Raw genomic sequence first — 18,967 nt, forward strand, 5'->3', positions numbered from 1 at the left:
TGAACATCTGTCAAGCTCGAGAGGACTTCGAGAAACATCGATCCCTGTGGCCTGGATTGTCTCACAAAAACTGTGGACCAGGGAGTAGCCCCAGGAAGACCCTCCGTCGACCGCACATCATCTTCAGCATCCTGTAGCCTCTGCATCAGGACCACTCCATAGAAGTCAATGGCAAGGAGTAACTGATGTGGGGACTGGACTAGAGACTGCTTTTCTCATCGAGGTAACTGTCTCTGTGGACCTTGCTGGTCCCCCTGACTCTTTCCCTTCCAGAGTTGGTCACCTAAAGAACTCTAAGTATCCACATTACACTTTGCCAAGTTTTTCTTGAAAAAGTTTTGTCAGATTTGTTAAATTTGCCAATGCTTGTTCACGGGTAAGTAAAAAGTGCTAATGTACTATATCTTGTAAATTCTGTATCTCTGGAACCCTCCAGTGGATCTTTTTATTTTGGTGTAAAAAATTAAATACAATCCTGAGCTATTTTTACAAACTGGTGTCGGATTTCTTGAGTGTCTCAGATATTTCTCCTTCAATTTTATTGGTGCTTTTAAAATGCTTTACACTTGTTCCTTTGTGTAAGTCTGACTGCTCAGAACCAAAGGTCGAGCTAAAGGTTTATCAAATGAAACCACAAAACCAATAACGAGGGACCCCGAGCAAACAAATATAGGTAGGGACTCTCGGGAACAACAATAAGGAATAGTCCACCCTCGAGGGCAAGGGAGGAAGGTGTCTCCTGCCACAGGATATTAATGGAGCATAATAACGTCTCAAACAGATAAAAATGAGCAATTCACTTTGTTCAATGGAGAACGAAATGCATAGCAAAATTACAAACAAACAAGGATACAATACAAAAGGTTTTTATTTGGAAATAGTGTTAATACATTTTTTTGAATTTCAAATAATAAATCGCGGAGCAAAACAGAAGGCAATGTGCACAACAAAATATATACAATAAACAAACAAAACAGATATGCCTGGACTCATAAGGATAATTAAATTAACAGGCTAAGTCTCTCTAACCCCACAAAAGAGCTCTAAACAATAAAACAAACATAAAAGGCAAAGACATAAACATATACTTCCACCAGTCTTACCATTCATACACCCCACACTCTCACAGATGTCAAATAAAACAGATAATATACACAAGGACAAGCAATATATATAAAAGGCAGAAACCTAATGAAGATAAAGGGCAATAGTGCATCTAACTGGTGCTTTCAGGAGTTTGTCGCCCAATGGTTTCTGTCTTACACGGTGCCGACGCGCGTTTCGGTGCTGGGCTAGCAAGTAGCCATCCCCTTCCTCAGGGCACTGGTGACTTGAAGATCTAGAAAGAGCACTAGGGTGGAGAGGGCCAGGCAGGGGGGGGGGGTTAACATACACAGCCTGGGTGCCAAATATGCACTTCTCATAAACAGCAGCTCCGTACAGGTGAGGATCCAGTAGCAAACAAGTCCTCAGAAGATTCTCTGCAGGTAAAAGGCAGGACTGAATGACGATCGCGCACAGATAAATGGAACCTCGAAGTGGAGATAGTTCAGGGCCAAGAGGTCCGAATTTAGGAGGATCTGGAAGAACGAATCACCCGAGGAAAAAAGAGGGTTCCGGATAGGACGTGGGCTATCGACATCGACCGCTCCTCTAAAGTCGCGTCTTTACGAAACGTAAGAGAAATCAGTAATCTCGGAGCTGACTTTGAACTGGCTGGGCTGGCGCACAAAATAGTCCCAAGGAGCGGAGGGAAACAGTGTACTCCTCCAAGAGCGGCGGCAGGATGCCGACGTCCCAAGCTTCCGTGTGGATGACGGAGCCCGTCTTCGCAGGATATCAAAGACGAGGCTCGAGGGTGGACTATTCCTTAACAAATGAAACCTACTGGTCCTAAAAGCGTCTGGTAATGTTTTACACGGTGAGGTTGTGCACCCCCACCAGATAATACACCTCATTCCCTCACCGACATGAATAAAGGAAGACGAAGATAGTGTGCTGCTTATTAGTTCTTCTGAGCACGGCTATTTGGTAGATGTTAGGGGTGCGTTGTGCGTGGTGAGACTGCAGCTTGTCTTGCTCAAGTTAAGGAGGTTTCTAAGCAGAGCCTGTCCTTTTATCTGTCCCTGATTACTGCTTCAGGAATGCAGATGACATCCAGGTGCAGAGATCTCACACCTCATAGTGCCCTACCTTTGAGTACTTCTTCTTGGAGGCAACATCATTGCTGCCTGTTTTGAAAGCCATCACCTTGTTCAAAGGAGGGTGTCTGAGGAACAGCCAGAAAATGAAATTTGAATGAGAACCAACCCAAACTGGCTCTAAAACCAAACAGTGCAGTGAAACTCCACCGCTTATATGGCAAATGTGTATAAAAGTGGGATCCAGGCCACCCCACTTCGTATCAGAACCATGTTCTTTATGACCAAGGAAGTGAGTGCTCTGGAGAGTACTCAAACAACTGCTTTGTGACCAGGGCTGCTGTGTGGGTGACAGCGAGCCTTGCAGAGGTGACTGGACATCATCTGAAGTCTGCAGTTTCTCATGATTGAGATGCTGGAAGCTGGCCTGCCTGCTTAGAGAGCGAAGGAATGTGGCTGGCCCTGCAAGAGGAGAGACTTTCCATGAGAAGAATCCCAGCACATTCCCAGCATTGGGAAAGACTAAAGAAAACAAGCTATTATGCTGGGACAAAGCCAGGAGCGACCCATGTATAAAGGGGCCTCTTGGTCTCCCAGAGTAGCTCTTGATGCGAACTGCACTAAGACTTCTAAACAGTGCCAATCCAGGGGTGTCATCAGCAGCCTGAGGTCAGACTGAAGGAATGTTGCTGCTGATGCCTGAGTTGTGATACCTTTGGAAGCCGCTGTCGTCTGAGCCACCATGCTCATATCTTCTAGGCATCAAGTTCCAAGTGAGGACACCACCTCGGCCATTACTGTTTGAGAGCCTCCACTGCAGGAGCGGGCTCACGGCACATATCCGTCCTGCACCACCTACACTGCAATATCAAGAATGCAGGCAACCACTGGGTCTAAGGATTGTGAGTTGAATGAAAGACCAAGGAAGCAGACCCAAGTCTGCAATACAAACTTGAGGGTTTTACCACTTGACATTAAAGAGGTGAAAGCAAACTGAACTGTTGTGAGTTTTAATGCCTTTGGTGTTTTGAGTGAACTGCACTAGTGCCTAATCAGTGCCTTGTGTCGTGACTCTCAGCAGGGATTCTAAATGCTGGGGAACTCCATTGGTGCCAAGAGTGTAATGAGGGGTGTAGCACCTAAGATTGCAAACAGGATTTCAACCCTGTATCTGAATCCCCTTATGGCGCTGTGTAGTTTTATATTGTGCTCCGTGACTGCACTACTTTGTTGTAAATCAGAGGATAAGCACTGGCCTGGACAACACGTTATTATGTCTCTTGGGTGACTGTTGAGTACTGAGCTCTTCCTCACCTCCCAACACTGCTCCCTGAGAAGCCTCTGACTGCTCACCCTCTCTAGCACTGAGTATCAGGTACTGAAGGGTGTACTTGGCCCAGATTGCAGATCTATACTAGGATGGACCTCAGGACACCAGTGACAAAACAACTTCATCCACCACAGTTGGGGCCTAGTTGGTCCTGTCTGCCCTCTGGAAGGTGTCTGATAATGGAAATATTTAGGTAAGATCAAGATTTTGGCAGTCTATATTTTGAAGCATAATCCAAAGTTGATTATTCAATCTGTTTGACATGAAATCCTGTGATTTAGCCTTTTTCACTCACTGAACTCTTCTGTTTCTGCAGGCGTTCACCTCGTTAATTAAAGTCCGCTGCTGCACTACCACAGCTTTAGAAAAACAAAAGCAGACCCATCTTCCCCTGCTAACTATCACCCTTCTCTCCTAATTGCCCTTCTTCTGTAAGACGCTTGGTATTCAAATGTTTCATAAACTCCCCGGTCAGACTCCATTTTGAAAACATTAATTACGATTGATTACGGTTTTGGTAGACGGGATGCTCTGTCACAAACGTGACGGATATTCCGTCCACCGCATTACAAGTTTTATAGGACATAATGGAATTGTAATTTGGCGGATGGGAAATCTGTCACGTTTGTGACGGAGTAGCCTTGTCCGCTAAGATCGCAATCGGACCATAAGTTAGCCTGTCTGCCTTCGGTCCACATTCAGCATGTCATTTTCTTTTGCAGAACTTGCGAAAGTGTCATTTCAACTAAACACAATTTGTTATAACATCAGGCGACACATGTATGCCACAAACTACTCAATATCTACATCTCATGGTTTAACAGTAGACCTGAAAGGTAAACTTGTAATCCGAATTAACATATTTTCATATCAGTGGATCAGACCGTTTGCATCTCATATTTTGGAAAATTCCCAGTGGATTATGGAGTGCAGGCTAAAAGTCAGTGGTTAATGTACAATATAAACCCTTTGAGCTGACCAGTGAGTTGGAGAGGCCTTCCAAATCACAAGAGGTCCTGCCAGAGCATCGACTCTTATGCCAAGAGATGATCCAGTGATGAGAGGAGCTAAGCCCAGTTTTTATGTTTTTTCCTTTTGATGGAACACTCCCTCCCAGCTGAAATCTGATAAACAAAGCTGATCTGCTCTGAACAGATATGCAGGGCACAGGACCCCAAGAAATTCTGGCGACAAGTCAGATATTCCATGCTCTCATGCTTTTGTAATGCAGTGTATAGAAATAGCATTTGGTGGTAGGCTGCTAGGAACTTTCTAAACATGTTAGAACTGTTCATTTTATTCTCGCTGTTAGCGACATATACAAGTGCTGTTTTGATTATATTCCGTGGGGCTATAATTCATTGACTGAGCAACCGAATGAATCTGTTGAAATAATTGTTTTACAATATTTTGGGCCATATGTACAAATATTAGGAATAGTGATTTCCAAATTGTGATTCTTACCCAAACACAATTTGGAATTTGCAAAAGTATACATTTAAAACTAGGGATACCTAGTGGGGTCGCAAAACAACCCACCGCATGAATATTAATGAGGTAGGTTGCCCGCTAGTAATCATAGAGATGGTGTCCTGCTGAGGTCAGCACACCACCATGTCTGTGACCGCTTTTAATAATAGCGGAAAAGGGCAAATTTACATATTCTCCCTATGTCACAGACCCGTCACCACATTAACTCATTCATACATTCATTCATTGGTGGGGCCCATAATACCAATACTTATACGTCTCACTCTAGTCCGCACACAGGAGGAAAAGAAGCGCTGGACATGTGGGGGTACCTTGTTACCTATCGGGAGTAATTCCTTTACATTATATACATTATATACATCTGGACCTATAGAATCCTAACTTTAACATCAAGGCACTCCACCACTTGGTCGATGGACCAATTAGTTGGACTGGTTGATGGTGATTTAGAACCAGCTAAAACACATTTAAAGCTTCGGAACCATTCGGTTAACTTTCAATACCTTATTAAAGAATCACAAACTCGTTTCTTATTAATCAATTTTTTTTAATCTAATGTAGTTCACTCTGTATTGGCATATTCAGGATTACAGTTCAAATAATTTCTCTATTTGAGAGACTTCCAATCTTTGATCTTTATCATAAAATTGACATAACGTTTATATTTACCTAATTTTTTAACATTGGCGACCTTCCGACCACCCCGAATATTATTCGGGTCACTGCGACCCTCTCCAGAAGAACCCGTCAACCCACAGCAATAATCAAAACCCTTCTGATGGAATCGTCCTCTTGTAATCGAAAGAAAACCCAGGTAAACCAGGAAATCTTCTTCAGCTCGACGCAGTCCCCACGAATCAGTCAAATGCCTGGACGATCGAACCAACGAACCAACAACCCAGCAAATCAGCAAATTATATCTTCCCCCTCTTTCAAATCCTCGACTTTCATACCCTTTTTCTCCTTACTTTTAGGTCAATGTGCAACAATTTAGGGTTAGAAAGTGTTCTGATTGGTAAACTCTCTGCAACTTGTAAGTCTCCTGAATGTTCCCAGCTTTGCCCGTTTCCCATGAGACCAGGCATGACATTTCTCAATTGTATTCTTTTTGGTAATTTCACAGGCAAAAGTTTCGAAAGTAACAACATGCAAGCCTTCTTGTACAGGTCCTTCATTGTCCCCTCGGTCATTCACACCAGTCTTCATCTTGGCAGTCCTCCATGTTCCTATCCTTGACAAGGAACACGTCGGTTCTCGTCGGAGGTCGCTTGGAGATCTCCAGAGCCATCCGAGTCTGCGCAGTAGACATTGCGCTCACATGACGGTGGCAACTTCAGAACTCCATCTTAAGTACTGCGGCCCAGTAGGCCTGTAGGAAGGTGGATATCTGACTATGGTTACCCCCAAATTTTTGCCTAGTGTCTAGCTGGTTTTTCGACTTAGTTGGCCTGAGATCCTGCTATTCAGGATCTCAGCCTGGCTGTTCTCTCTTTAAAATGGACTCCATGTACCCTAGGTACATACCCAATTGGTTGGATCACCCTGTCAGCCCCTGTACCAGTGTACACTAGGTACCCAGGGCATTGGTGTACCCAAGGCCTGCCAAGGGCTGAAGCATGTATTATGCCACCCCAGGCTTGGCCTAACAATTTGACACAACTGGCTGATCACTCAGCTGGGGTAAGTTGGTGTAATCACCTCTTACTTAGGTGTAGTATACCTATACCTAGCCTTAAATGGGACACCTGGTAACCTATAAGTCACTCCTATGGCAGGCCTTAACAATCCTGAAGGCAGAGTGCTTGGTTCCATGTGAGATGGTGCTCTGGCATGAGCTGAGCCTGTCTGCAGTGGTCGGAACAACTTCCTTCTACTGTTTCCAGATATCGTCATACCATATACTCTTAAGTGCATTATGAACCTCGCGGTTAAATGCTATCTTTGGTTTGGCTTTATCAAAACATGTCGAGTAAGGTGTCATACGAATTGGAATACTAACCCCTCGCCAATTCTGGCGACGGGGTTAGCATTCCACCCTTCTAGAGGGACACGACATGTACAGTACCTGAAACCCGGGTAAAATCAGACATAGCCTCAGCTCCACAAAATGGATGCTGCCACCACAGACACAAGTCTGCCCTCCTGCTGCTGGGAGTCCTTCCAGCTTGGGAGGTGTGGACAAAGGGTTTCCTGCCAGGGGAGGTGCGTGCACCACCCCAGACAGGATTTTGTGTATTGGTCAGGTAGGGCTTGAAAGAAACCAGACATGCCTGTGGCTCACAAGGAGCCTCGGTGCATATGCCAGTTCAAACCGGTCCTGGGGCACACCAGTCCCGGGCCTGGGGCGAGCTGGACAAAGGATTGGGGGTGTAACCACCCCCCTTCCTGGTCCCACCCATAGGGAGGGACCTAGCAGGTAGTCCGGCCCCTAGAATCCGAATAAAGGTAGGAGCTGTGTCCTAAGACTTCAGACATCCTGGAATCAACTTAAAACTAAGAAGAAGACGGGAACTTCGACGCTCTGCTGCACAGAGGACTGAAGCCAATCTCCCCTGTGGTCAGGGAGTGACCACCTTGCTAACGCAAGCACCATCCAGCGAATCAACGTCTGCTTTGCCGCCGCCTCCCGCCGGAGCCCGAGCCCAGAGACTGACAAGACCTGGACCTCCAGACCTCTCACCGCCCGATCCACAGTCCCTGCAAAGAGGAGACCCGTGGAGGCACCGAGACACGTGGAGCCAGCCATCTTGAAACGACTACGACAAGCTGACCAGTGCAACAACCGAGGCTCCCTCCAAGTTGTGCTTTGGGTCCTGAGAAGCCCAACCCTCGAGCAGCATCTGCACCAAAGGTGAGCCCTCCAGCATCTCCACGATCTGCGTGGGGCCCTTCTGCATTTTGCCACTCGACGCGCCTAACCGGTTGCTGGCCCGCTGGCTAGTGGCCATCTTGGCGACGAAATCTACGACAAACACCGCTGGTCTGGTTGCTCCAGACTGGCCCTTGCTCCCCTCCAAAGGAGCAGTTCCTCTGACCTTGCTGGTCAGAACCATCAGCTTAAACTCCTTGCCTACAACAATTGCTTTTGCCAAGGCTTGTTTGCTTCGATCAAGTCGCCGACAGCGAGAGCCTGCGTGGGACAGCTCGTGACTCGACTCCTGGACGTCGTCGACCTTCAGGGACCACGTGGCTGCAGAGTCAAGCTACACCTTCCTTCCTGTTTGCACCCGACATCGCCTGGTACCCACCTGGTGCCACGCTGGTCACTGGCTAGTGACTGTGAACACTGTCCCCTCTGCTTACAGGTCTTCAACATCTCCGATCCACTCTTGGATCCACTGCATCTCTTCCCGACCGACCGCCTGCAGCACTTTTGTCTACAGGCCCCACGGAACCGATAGAAGAAACCCGACGCACTTCGAGGCCTATGCACCCGCTTCCTGTGGGTGAGGTAAAGCTGGCACTCCTGTGCCCAAGTGTAGTATTACATCTCTAGTGCCTGTGTTCCAAATCTTAAGTTCCTAGGTCATCCGGAAGATTCCTTTTGCAGTAACTTTGTACTTTTTACGCACCCATTGAAACCTATGGGAGCGCGCGTGTGACTATTTGCTCTGCACACGCCACCCGTGGACCTCCTGGTCACTAACTGACGTTAGCTCCTTGTAGGCCCAGCGATTCTAGAGGCCCTAGGCCTTTTCCCTTTTCTGTTCGTGGTACTTATACCACTATTTTAGTATATGGTTTGAGTGGCCACCAGGGCCTATCCATATAAAGTGCAACTTCTGTGTATTCTGTGATAATCTTGTTTGACGATTTGTGCTCCTGTGCTCATAAAGAGACTAGGGGTTACTTTGAGAAATAAATACATATATATTTTGAATATATATCTGTGTGGTGTCCTTTCATTGGTATAAAAGGGGGTTACTATTGGTAAAACAGCTTGCTTAACACGCATCACGAGTTTAGCCTCAAAGACTGCTTAGCCTACGCTACCACTAGGGCAGCTAGTCCAAAAAGGTTGACTTACAACCACACCATAAGGGTTGCTTGGCATGGTACAAGGTGGTCACTAGAACTAGTGAACAGCATATACCAGGCCAACTTCTCACATTGGTGAGCAGCGGTTGGATTTGAGCTTGCTGTGTTTTACCATTGTAATCTCTTGGTTACCAATTGAAAGATCACATAGGTACCTGTAGGTACATATAAAACAAGATTAGATATACTTAAGTTCTACTGAACTTAGTTGTTGTAGAGCAAAGGGAGTAGCACACCCTGACTACAACTACTAGATAGGTTTAGTAGGTAAACCCAAGTGTAGGTAGATTGCAACACATCCACCCACACTTAAGAGCAATGGCTGGGGCAGAGGGGTCCACTGTACCCATCTCTGTTGAGAGTGACCCCCCGAGGGCACCATCCATCTTTGCTACCCTTAATCAGAATGAGCTCAGGCAGTTGGCAACTCTTAGAGGCCTTAAACAGCCCAAGAACCCTACCTCTGCTGTGCTCAGAGCACTCTTGCAAGATGATGAGAATCAAAGAGAGCTCAAGAGAGCTTCCCAGTTAGCCCCCTTAGGGACAGGAACAGGAGGCCCCCCTTCTGAAGATGCCACTGAAGTACCCCTTTCCAATAGCCATCCCTTAGATGAAAACCATACTACAGAGGAGGAAAGTGAGGGGGATACAGACAGTGGTGAGGAGGAAGGGAGAACTAGCCCAGTGCCAAGTGTTATACTTGGCCCAGCTAAACCAAGGCTATTGGGGACTGACAGTGGGTTCACCCCACTGGATCTCCCCAGTGGACTTAACACAGGGCTTGGAAGGCAAAGGAATCGCTCAGGTGACTCCAATGCTTCCCATGGCTCTAGAGGCTCTCAAGGTCACTCCAGGAGAAGGATGACCACCCCTCAGAGGAGGGAACATGAGGCCAAGATGCAAGAAGCCCAGCTGAGGATCAGGAAGCAGGAGCTAGAAGTAGCCCTGATGGAAGAGAAACTGAGCAAGGCTAGACAGCATAAAGAGAGTGGGTCTATACCCACTGGTGGCAGCATTGTCCCTAAGGACAAAGATAGGGTTTTCGATAATAGAAACCTGTCTAAGGTTGTGCCCCCCTACAAAAGTGGGGATGACATCCACAAGTGGATAACTGCTCTTGAGAGAGCCTGCAAAGTACAGCAGGTTCCTGAAGACCAGTGGGCAGCAATCCTCTGGCTCTCCTTTGAAGGAAGAGGCAGAGACAGACTCCTCACTGTTAGGGAGGAGGATGTCAGAAACTACAGAGTCCTGAAGAGTGTCCTAGTTGATGGGTTAGGCTTAACCACTGAACAGTACAGGTTAATGTTCAGAGACACCCAGAAGACACAGACTCAGGACTGGTCTGAATATGTTGAATGTGCCACTAAGGCTTTGGAGGGTTGGTTGCTGGGAAGTAAGGTATCTGATTATACAGGATTGTACAATTTGATGATGAGAGAACAGATTTTAAGTAACTGTCAAAACCAGCTCCTCCATCAACACCTGGTAGACTCAGATTTGACCTCTCCCCAAGAATTGGGAAAGAGGGCAGATAAATGGGTCAGGACCAGGATCAGGCCTAAGAATCAGGGTGGTGACCAAAAGAAAGATACCACCAAACCTCAAGAGAAGGGTGGGGATAAAGCAAAAGAGAAATCTTCCTCAGGGCCCCAAAACTCCACACAGGGTGGTGGGTCCCAGGCTCCCTCCTCTACCACAGGTAAAAAGCCCTACTGCCATGAGTGTAAAACTCCTGGGCATTGGAAAACTGACAGCAGTTGCCCAAGGGCTACAAACAAAACTGTTCCTCCAATTACTCCTGTCACACCACCTATTACTGTCAGCAGTAATCCCCCAGGTGGTGGGAGTGCCCCCAAAAATTTGGGTGGGTTTACTTGGGGAACACAGGGGGACCCTGGCTTAGCCAATTCCCCTGCAGCAGATACTCTTGTCTGTGATGGTGGCATGGGGTTTGCCAACTTCACTGCCTGTCCCAACACTTTGGGTAGGTACAGACAGGAGCCCTACATCAATGGTACAAAAGCTGAGGCCTACAGAGACACTGGAGCTAGCATCACAATGGTGGCCCATTGGCTAGTTCCCTCTGAGCAGCTTTTGCCTGGTTTCTCCTACCAGGTGACCAACATTGATGGCAAACAGAATAGTCATCCCATGGCAGAGGTATGTCTCAGCTGGGGAGGTGTCACTGGCCCTAAAAGGGTGGCAGTGTCCCCAACCTTGCCTGTAGACTGCTTACTGGGGAATGACTTAGAACTCTCAGCTTGGGCTGGAGTTGAACAAGACACCCATTCTAAAATGGTAGGCCTTTCACAAAAGGGTAGTGGGGTTGTGCCATTCACAACCCCTGTCCAAATAGATTTCCTCCCTGGAAAGGTTGGAAGGGCAGTGGTAGCCACAGCCCAGGCACAGACAGACTTCCCTGTAGAGACTGGCAGAGCTGTGACAGTCACAGCTCAAACACAAACTGAGTGCCCCCCTGAAAAGGTTGGCAAGGCTGTAATGGTCTCAGCCTATACTCAGACTGACATAGGTGTAGTGAAGCCTGAAACTATGGATCACTCCACACAAACAGAGAGTAGTGGGGAGGAAGAAAAGTCTCCCTCTCCCCAGACATTAGGAAAAAGTCAGCCTCCTCAGGGAGCTGACCTCACCCCTTGTGAAGGAACTGCCCCAGAGGTAGCCAGGCCTGGCCTGGCAGAGCCTCTGATGTCAGTGGCCCCTTCCAAGGTGGGACCCAGTCTGGTGCAGGTAGCCTGCCTCTCTCTACCCTGCCTCAGTCAGCCCAGGGCTGCAGAGGTCAGGGAGGCCAGTGGACCCCAAGAGGGCCCCTGTCCACAAGAACCCCCCCATCAAAAGAATGAGGATTGCCTGGCTAGTAGCCCTAGTCAGGTGATGGGTAAACACATTCCTGAGGGATCTCCTTTACAGGTAGTTAGGGACCTCCCCCAGAGGGATTCTGTTGGGTACAGGCAAACATGGGACCTTAGGGCCCCAGACCTGACCTGTCCCTCCAGTAAGCCCACAAAAGGGACCCAGCCTCCAGCTTTAGGTAGCCAGAGGCTGACCCTGAGAGCACAGTGCAACTCAGTTAAGGAAAGAAAGGCATCCATGGTGGAGGGGGATTGGAGGAAGCTGAGGCCTCACTTTGAGGACACTCACTTCAGTACTCCATCTCAACACCAGCCTTTTACTTTGCCAAGACACACCAAAGGTAGAGATTCCCTATGGTGGAGACCCTCTGATACCCTTAGGGTGAGGGATTGCTTAGTGGACCATGAGACAGGGGGTAACCATGCCAGTGCTGGTTCCTCCTTATATGGCCACTTGGGCAATATAGGCTTACCTGGTCAAGGTCAGCCTTATCTCCCTTCGTTTGGGGGGGGGTTGTGTAGGAAGGTGGATATCTGACTATGGTTACCCCCAAATTTTTGCCTAGTGTCTAGCTGGTTTTTCGACTTAGTTGGCCTGAGATCCTGCTATTCAGGATCTCAGCCTGGCTGTTCTCTCTTTAAAATGGACTCCATGTACCCTAGGTACATACCCAATTGGTTGGATCACCCTGTCAGCCCCTGTACCAGTGTACACTAGGTACCCAGGGCATTGGTGTACCCAAGGCCTGCCAAGGGCTGAAGCATGTATTATGCCACCCCAGGCTTGGCCTAACAATTTGACACAACTGGCTGATCACTCAGCTGGGGTAAGTTGGTGTAATCACCTCTTACTTAGGTGTAGTATACCTATACCTAGCCTTAAATGGGACACCTGGTAACCTATAAGTCACTCCTATGGCAGGCCTTAACAATCCTGAAGGCAGAGTGCTTGGTTCCATGTGAGATGGTGCTCTGGCATGAGCTGAGCCTGTCTGCAGTGGTCGGAACAACTTCCTTCTACTGTTTCCAGATATCGTCATACCATATACTCTTAAGTGCATTATGAACCTCGCGGTTAAATGCTATCTTTGGTTTGGCTTTATCAAAACATGTCGAGTAAGGTGTCATACGAATTGGAATACTAACCCCTCGCCAATTCTGGCGACGGGGTTAGCATTCCACCCTTCTAGAGGGACACGACATGTACAGTACCTGAAACCCGGGTAAAATCAGACATAGCCTCAGCTCCACAAAATGGATGCTGCCACCACAGACACAAGTCTGCCCTCCTGCTGCTGGGAGTCCTTCCAGCTTGGGAGGTGTGGACAAAGGGTTTCCTGCCAGGGGAGGTGCGTGCACCACCCCAGACAGGATTTTGTGTATTGGTCAGGTAGGGCTTGAAAGAAACCAGACATGCCTGTGGCTCACAAGGAGCCTCGGTGCATATGCCAGTTCAAACCGGTCCTGGGGCACACCAGTCCCGGGCCTGGGGCGAGCTGGACAAAGGATTGGGGGTGTAACCACCCCCCTTCCTGGTCCCACCCATAGGGAGGGACCTAGCAGGTAGTCCGGCCCCTAGAATCCGAATAAAGGTAGGAGCTGTGTCCTAAGACTTCAGACATCCTGGAATCAACTTAAAACTAAGAAGAAGACGGGAACTTCGACGCTCTGCTGCACAGAGGACTGAAGCCAATCTCCCCTGTGGTCAGGGAGTGACCACCTTGCTAACGCAAGCACCATCCAGCGAATCAACGTCTGCTTTGCCGCCGCCTCCCGCCGGAGCCCGAGCCCAGAGACTGACAAGACCTGGACCTCCAGACCTCTCACCGCCCGATCCACAGTCCCTGCAAAGAGGAGACCCGTGGAGGCACCGAGACACGTGGAGCCAGCCATCTTGAAACGACTACGACAAGCTGACCAGTGCAACAACCGAGGCTCCCTCCAAGTTGTGCTTTGGGTCCTGAGAAGCCCAACCCTCGAGCAGCATCTGCACCAAAGGTGAGCCCTCCAGCATCTCCACGATCTGCGTGGGGCCCTTCTGCATTTTGCCACTCGACGCGCCTAACCGGTTGCTGGCCCGCTGGCTAGTGGCCATCTTGGCGACGAAATCTACGACAAACACCGCTGGTCTGGTTGCTCCAGACTGGCCCTTGCTCCCCTCCAAAGGAGCAGTTCCTATGACCTTGCTGGTCAGAACCATCAGCTTAAACTCCTTGCCTACAACAATTGCTTTTGCCAAGGCTTGTTTGCTTCGATCAAGTCGCCGACACCGCCGACAGCGAGAGCCTGCGTGGGACAGCTCGTGACTCGACTCCTGGACGTCGTCGACCTTCAGGGACCACGTGGCTGCAGAGTCAAGCTACACCTTCCTTCCTGTTTGCACCCGACATCGCCTGGTACCCACCTGGTGCCACGCTGGTCACTGGCTAGTGACTGTGAACACTGTCCCCTCTGCTTACAGGTCTTCAACATCTCCGATCCACTCTTGGATCCACTGCATCTCTTCCCGACCGACCGCCTGCAGCACTTTTGTCTACAGGCCCCACGGAACCGATAGAAGAAACCCGACGCACTTCGAGGCCTATGCACCCGCTTCCTGTGGGTGAGGTAAAGCTGGCACTCCTGTGCCCAAGTGTAGTATTACATCTCTAGTGCCTGTGTTCCAAATCTTAAGTTCCTAGGTCATCCGGAAGATTCCTTTTGCAGTAACTTTGTACTTTTTACGCACCCATTGAAACCTATGGGAGCGCGCGTGTGACTATTTGCTCTGCACACGCCACCCGTGGACCTCCTGGTCACTAACTGACGTTAGCTCCTTGTAGGCCCAGCGATTCTAGAGGCCCTAGGCCTTTTCCCTTTTCTGTTCGTGGTACTTATACCACTATTTTAGTATATGGTTTGAGTGGCCACCAGGGCCTATCCATATAAAGTGCAACTTCTGTGTATTCTGTGATAATCTTGTTTGACGATTTGTGCTCCTGTGCTCATAAAGAGACTAGGGGTTACTTTGAGAAATAAATACATATATATTTTGAATATATATCTGTGTGGTGTCCTTTCATTGGTATAAAAGGGGGTTACTATTGGTAAAACAGCTTGCTTAACACGCATCACGAGTTTAGCCTCAAAGACTGCTTAGCCTACGCTACCACTAGGGCAGCTAGTCCAAAAAGGTTGACTTACAACCACACCATAAGGGTTGCTTGGCATGGTACAAGGTGGTCACTAGAACTAGTGAACAGCATATACCAGGCCAACTTCTCACAAGGCCCGAATGCCAACTTAAGCAAAAACAAACATAACAGTAATTAATATATAGAAATGAAGATTCTAATGTTTAAACCCACACTAATCCCAATATATATTAGTATTTTCCTAGCTTGTAGCAACATTTAAAGCAATAATACTCACCATTCTGCAGCACTAGAAGCACAAACCATCACAAAAGCAACATGAATCATGGAATTCTCTATTTCACCACATTCTAAAGTTATTTTGCGTACCACAGTTAATCATTTTATTATTTGCCAGGCAATTAGCATTTTAGTCCCACGTGTATCTCGTGTTTATTAAGGTGCAAATGTTGATTAGTCATGCCACTTTACACTAATTAGTGCAAGTTAATATTTAGAATGATTACGTAATTAAATTTCATGCAGAATAGAGGAGGTATACAAAATTTTGCTTTACCTGCTCCATCAATAGAATTCAGTCAATTTTCCTTAATGGAAAAAGCGATGTTTTTCAAAAGAAAAATTAAACTTTTAAGTTTCATCTTTTTCAAGTTTTTAAGAGCAGGCAGTGGCCTGTGGGAGCACTGCCTGCTCTTAAAAAATATATCTGTTTAATTCTGAAAGGGGAATGGGTCCCATGGGTTCCCCTTCCCATTTGTGAATGGTTACCACTGCCTTTAAGTAGTCAGTAAAACATGTATGTTTTGCAACTGGAATTCGGTCACAAAACATCAATACATATCACTACGAATCGGTATTTGGAAGGGACGGCCTAAACACATCCATTCCAAATACTGAATGGCAATCCCAAATGGTGATTTGGTAACGAGTTACTGAATGGCGATTTGGCTTTTGTACATTTAAATTGCTTTTTTTGCAGTTGCAAACGGCCCAATTCCACAAATCGGGGTAGTTTCCAAAGTGTGACTCACTATGATTAAATGCCACCAGGAGGGAAGGTGGCCTGCTGGGAAGAGTAGACCACCATGTCTATGATCACTTTTTTTTTAAAACTTTTTTATTTCCATTTATAAGGACAATACAACAACAAAAAAGCTGGTTACATTGGGTAGTTTCTGTTACCGTATTACTTCCATTGCAGGTCATGTACACATGTAATGCATTGTCAAGAGTTGTCGTATTTTACATTTTGGATGTATCAAAACTTCTGGATCCCCGATCCCGGCCATTGTTATGCCCCCTTACTAGACCCAGTGGGTCAGTCGCTCAAGTCTGGATCTGAGTCTGATGCCGTAGGAGCACAGATGTTACCCCGAAATGAATTCCACCTACCCCACACCCGTTCCCACTTTTTGGGACACCCTCTGTGTAGAAAAACTGCTTTTACTGCCACCATTGAGCTATCCATATCTTGACACCATCTCTATGACCATGATCACTTTTTAAACATCGTTTTTTAAAGTTTGAGGATTGGCAGTGGGCCACTGGATCACTGCCTACTCCCCAAAAACACTTTTCTTTTACATTCACAGAGGGGAAGGGATCCCATTCAGATCCCTTCCCTTTGTGAATGTGTTGCCAATCCAACTCTGTAGTCTGCAACTTTTCAATCTTTATGACTGGATTTCACAAGCAAAATTATAGATACATAATGTAATGAATTGTTGTTTGGAAGTGACGCCCACAGCACGGCCCTTTGCAATAGCGATTTGTTATGCCTTTCTAAACCCATTTTCTGATTCTGTAACCTGTTACCAAATCTCAGAATAATTTATTACATTAAAATAAGTAATTTTGCAGTCACAAACCCTGTTATTTTGAGAATCGCAAACTTTGCGACCGCAAAATGGCTTAGTACAAGTGGCCATTGGTAATGGGAAGGGCATTCTATATAAGACTACAGAGAGGACTCAAATCCTTCTCCCTCAACCAAGATTTTAAAACTTTTTGGCCTGCTACCCAATGTCAGAATTTATTTCTTTTGGTCTTCTTTAAAAAGACTATAGCACAACGTAGATCATTGCCACAGTAGCCCCTTTTCTGATGACCTGTGAAATGCTACGTTATTTCAGAAGTGTGTGCTTGTGGTGGCTGACCCACACATCGCCTGTTGTTTTTTTTCCTCTCCCTCCCTCCTTCCCATCTGGATTCTTCCTCCTAAGTGTGATCAAGGTCTGCTTAGACAGAAGGGCTGTGTTTCAGAGACTTGCAGATCAGAGAGGCAACCATTATTCATACTTTCAGCTTATGAGCAGACTGTACCAATTCACTGTTAAAATAAAAACAAATATCCGATGAGTCTGCAGTGTCTGTCATATATGCATGAGGATCCATTGATCTCCTGGGCTGTGTTCTTGAATGTACAAACAAAGATGACTGTTGAAAATGGATTGCTAGGTATTTACAAATCCTTCATGTTTATATCCAGGTGCTGTAATTATGGCAAGTTTTTCTAACATTGATAGTGCCTACAGTTGTAATGACCCTTTAGAACATCATGCTCTATATCATGGGCCCTCGTAAACATTTGCCCTGGGGCCACAAAGTATGGTCTGTGGTGTGACTGAGGACCGCACTGTGGCGGTAGGGATTCCTGGGTGGGGCAGGGATTGTATAAGGAGGTTTAAAAACATGGGCAAGCATTTATTTGCATGTTAACTAAAGTTAAGTGGTGCAGGACACCACAGTAGTTACTTAATTTAACCTGCAAATGAATACTTGCAAGTTTAATTAGCATTGTTTCTGAATAATAGTAGTCTGCAAGTACACAGCAGCTCGTGCTACTGTTCACCAGGGGGGGTCGCATGCGGCCCCCGGGCCGTACTTTGAGTATCCCTGCTCTAGATCATAAATATTTTCCTATTTTTCTCCCCTGTGTTGACCTGTACCCCAAACAGACAGGCATGAGCAGCCGCTGACCATGTGTTGTGTATCCTCTTATGTTGCAGTTGGCTTTTGAAGCCATGGGCGTGATATCAGTGGTTACCAACTGTGCCCTCATAGGGATGTCTCCGCAAGTCAACGCGCTCTTCCCAGACAACAAAACCGAGCTCATTTTGATTGTGGCTGCAGTGGAGGTAAGGAGAAACCAATGCACACATTTGTGGTGTCCTTCAGAGTGTTAACATTGTGCAGATGATATTAAAAGTATTCAGATGTTGAGATGTAAATGTTGATGAAGAATTAATTTGATATAAATATGGAAGTTCATCGTATGATTGCGAGTCCATTTTGTAGTAAAGTGAGTTCTGTAAATATTTTTTGGGGATTTTTATCCCATTCACCTCTAATGATATTTTGAGGCCTCTCCCCTACAGTAAGTGCCCTGGACTGGATCAATAATTAATGTTTTCACTGGGTTTTCAGCAGCAGCCTATAATAAAGGCTAACATAATGCGCAGGAATATTACCAAACCATTTTTTCAAGTACTTAATAGTAATACAAATGTCAAACAATGCCATGATGTGTTTCCAATTTTATGCACTCACCGCTTATGTATCGTGGAGGTTCTCTAGAATGGCAGTCCAGAAATCACCAAAGGGTGGTGAGGACATTTATGATGAGAAAACGGCATATGAAGAAGTCTGGTGTGTCAATGTCTGAAAACCCTCGCTTATTAAAAAAAAATCCCCTCACGGGGAGATTATATTATCATTAAATTTTGAACACAAAAAAACAAAGCAATAATACTTTAATAATAGCTTTGGACAATGATTTTTCGACTTTGAGGAAAAGAACAAGGTCTTGGGATACGTTTTAAATGGCGGTGAATATCAAAAATATATTTCTTTATTTACTTGGAGTTGGTAATGGAACATATCGCCTTTGGTCACTGCTAATAACAAGAGATAAGGATTGTCCACTGAAGGTGAGGTACCGACCCATGTTCAGTATTCAAAGTA

At 46.6% G+C, this 18,967-nt stretch overlaps 1 protein-coding gene across 5 annotated transcripts in view; it reads left to right on the forward strand.

Moving 5' to 3' along the window:
• Window positions 1–18,967, forward strand: part of ANO10 (anoctamin 10) — an 818,673-nt gene that overhangs the window by 275,360 nt on the left and 524,346 nt on the right. For all 5 annotated transcript variants that reach the window (XM_085630601.1, XM_085630602.1, XM_085630604.1 and 2 more), the window contains exon 11: window positions 18,013–18,141. In XM_085630601.1, the coding sequence (XP_085486727.1) occupies window positions 18,013–18,141 (129 nt within the window). The remainder of the gene's footprint in view (window positions 1–18,012; window positions 18,142–18,967) is intronic.

Source organism: Triturus cristatus, chromosome 10 (genome assembly GCF_964204655.1).
Source record: "Triturus cristatus chromosome 10, aTriCri1.1, whole genome shotgun sequence".
Classification (NCBI taxonomy): domain Eukaryota; kingdom Metazoa; phylum Chordata; class Amphibia; order Caudata; family Salamandridae; genus Triturus; species Triturus cristatus.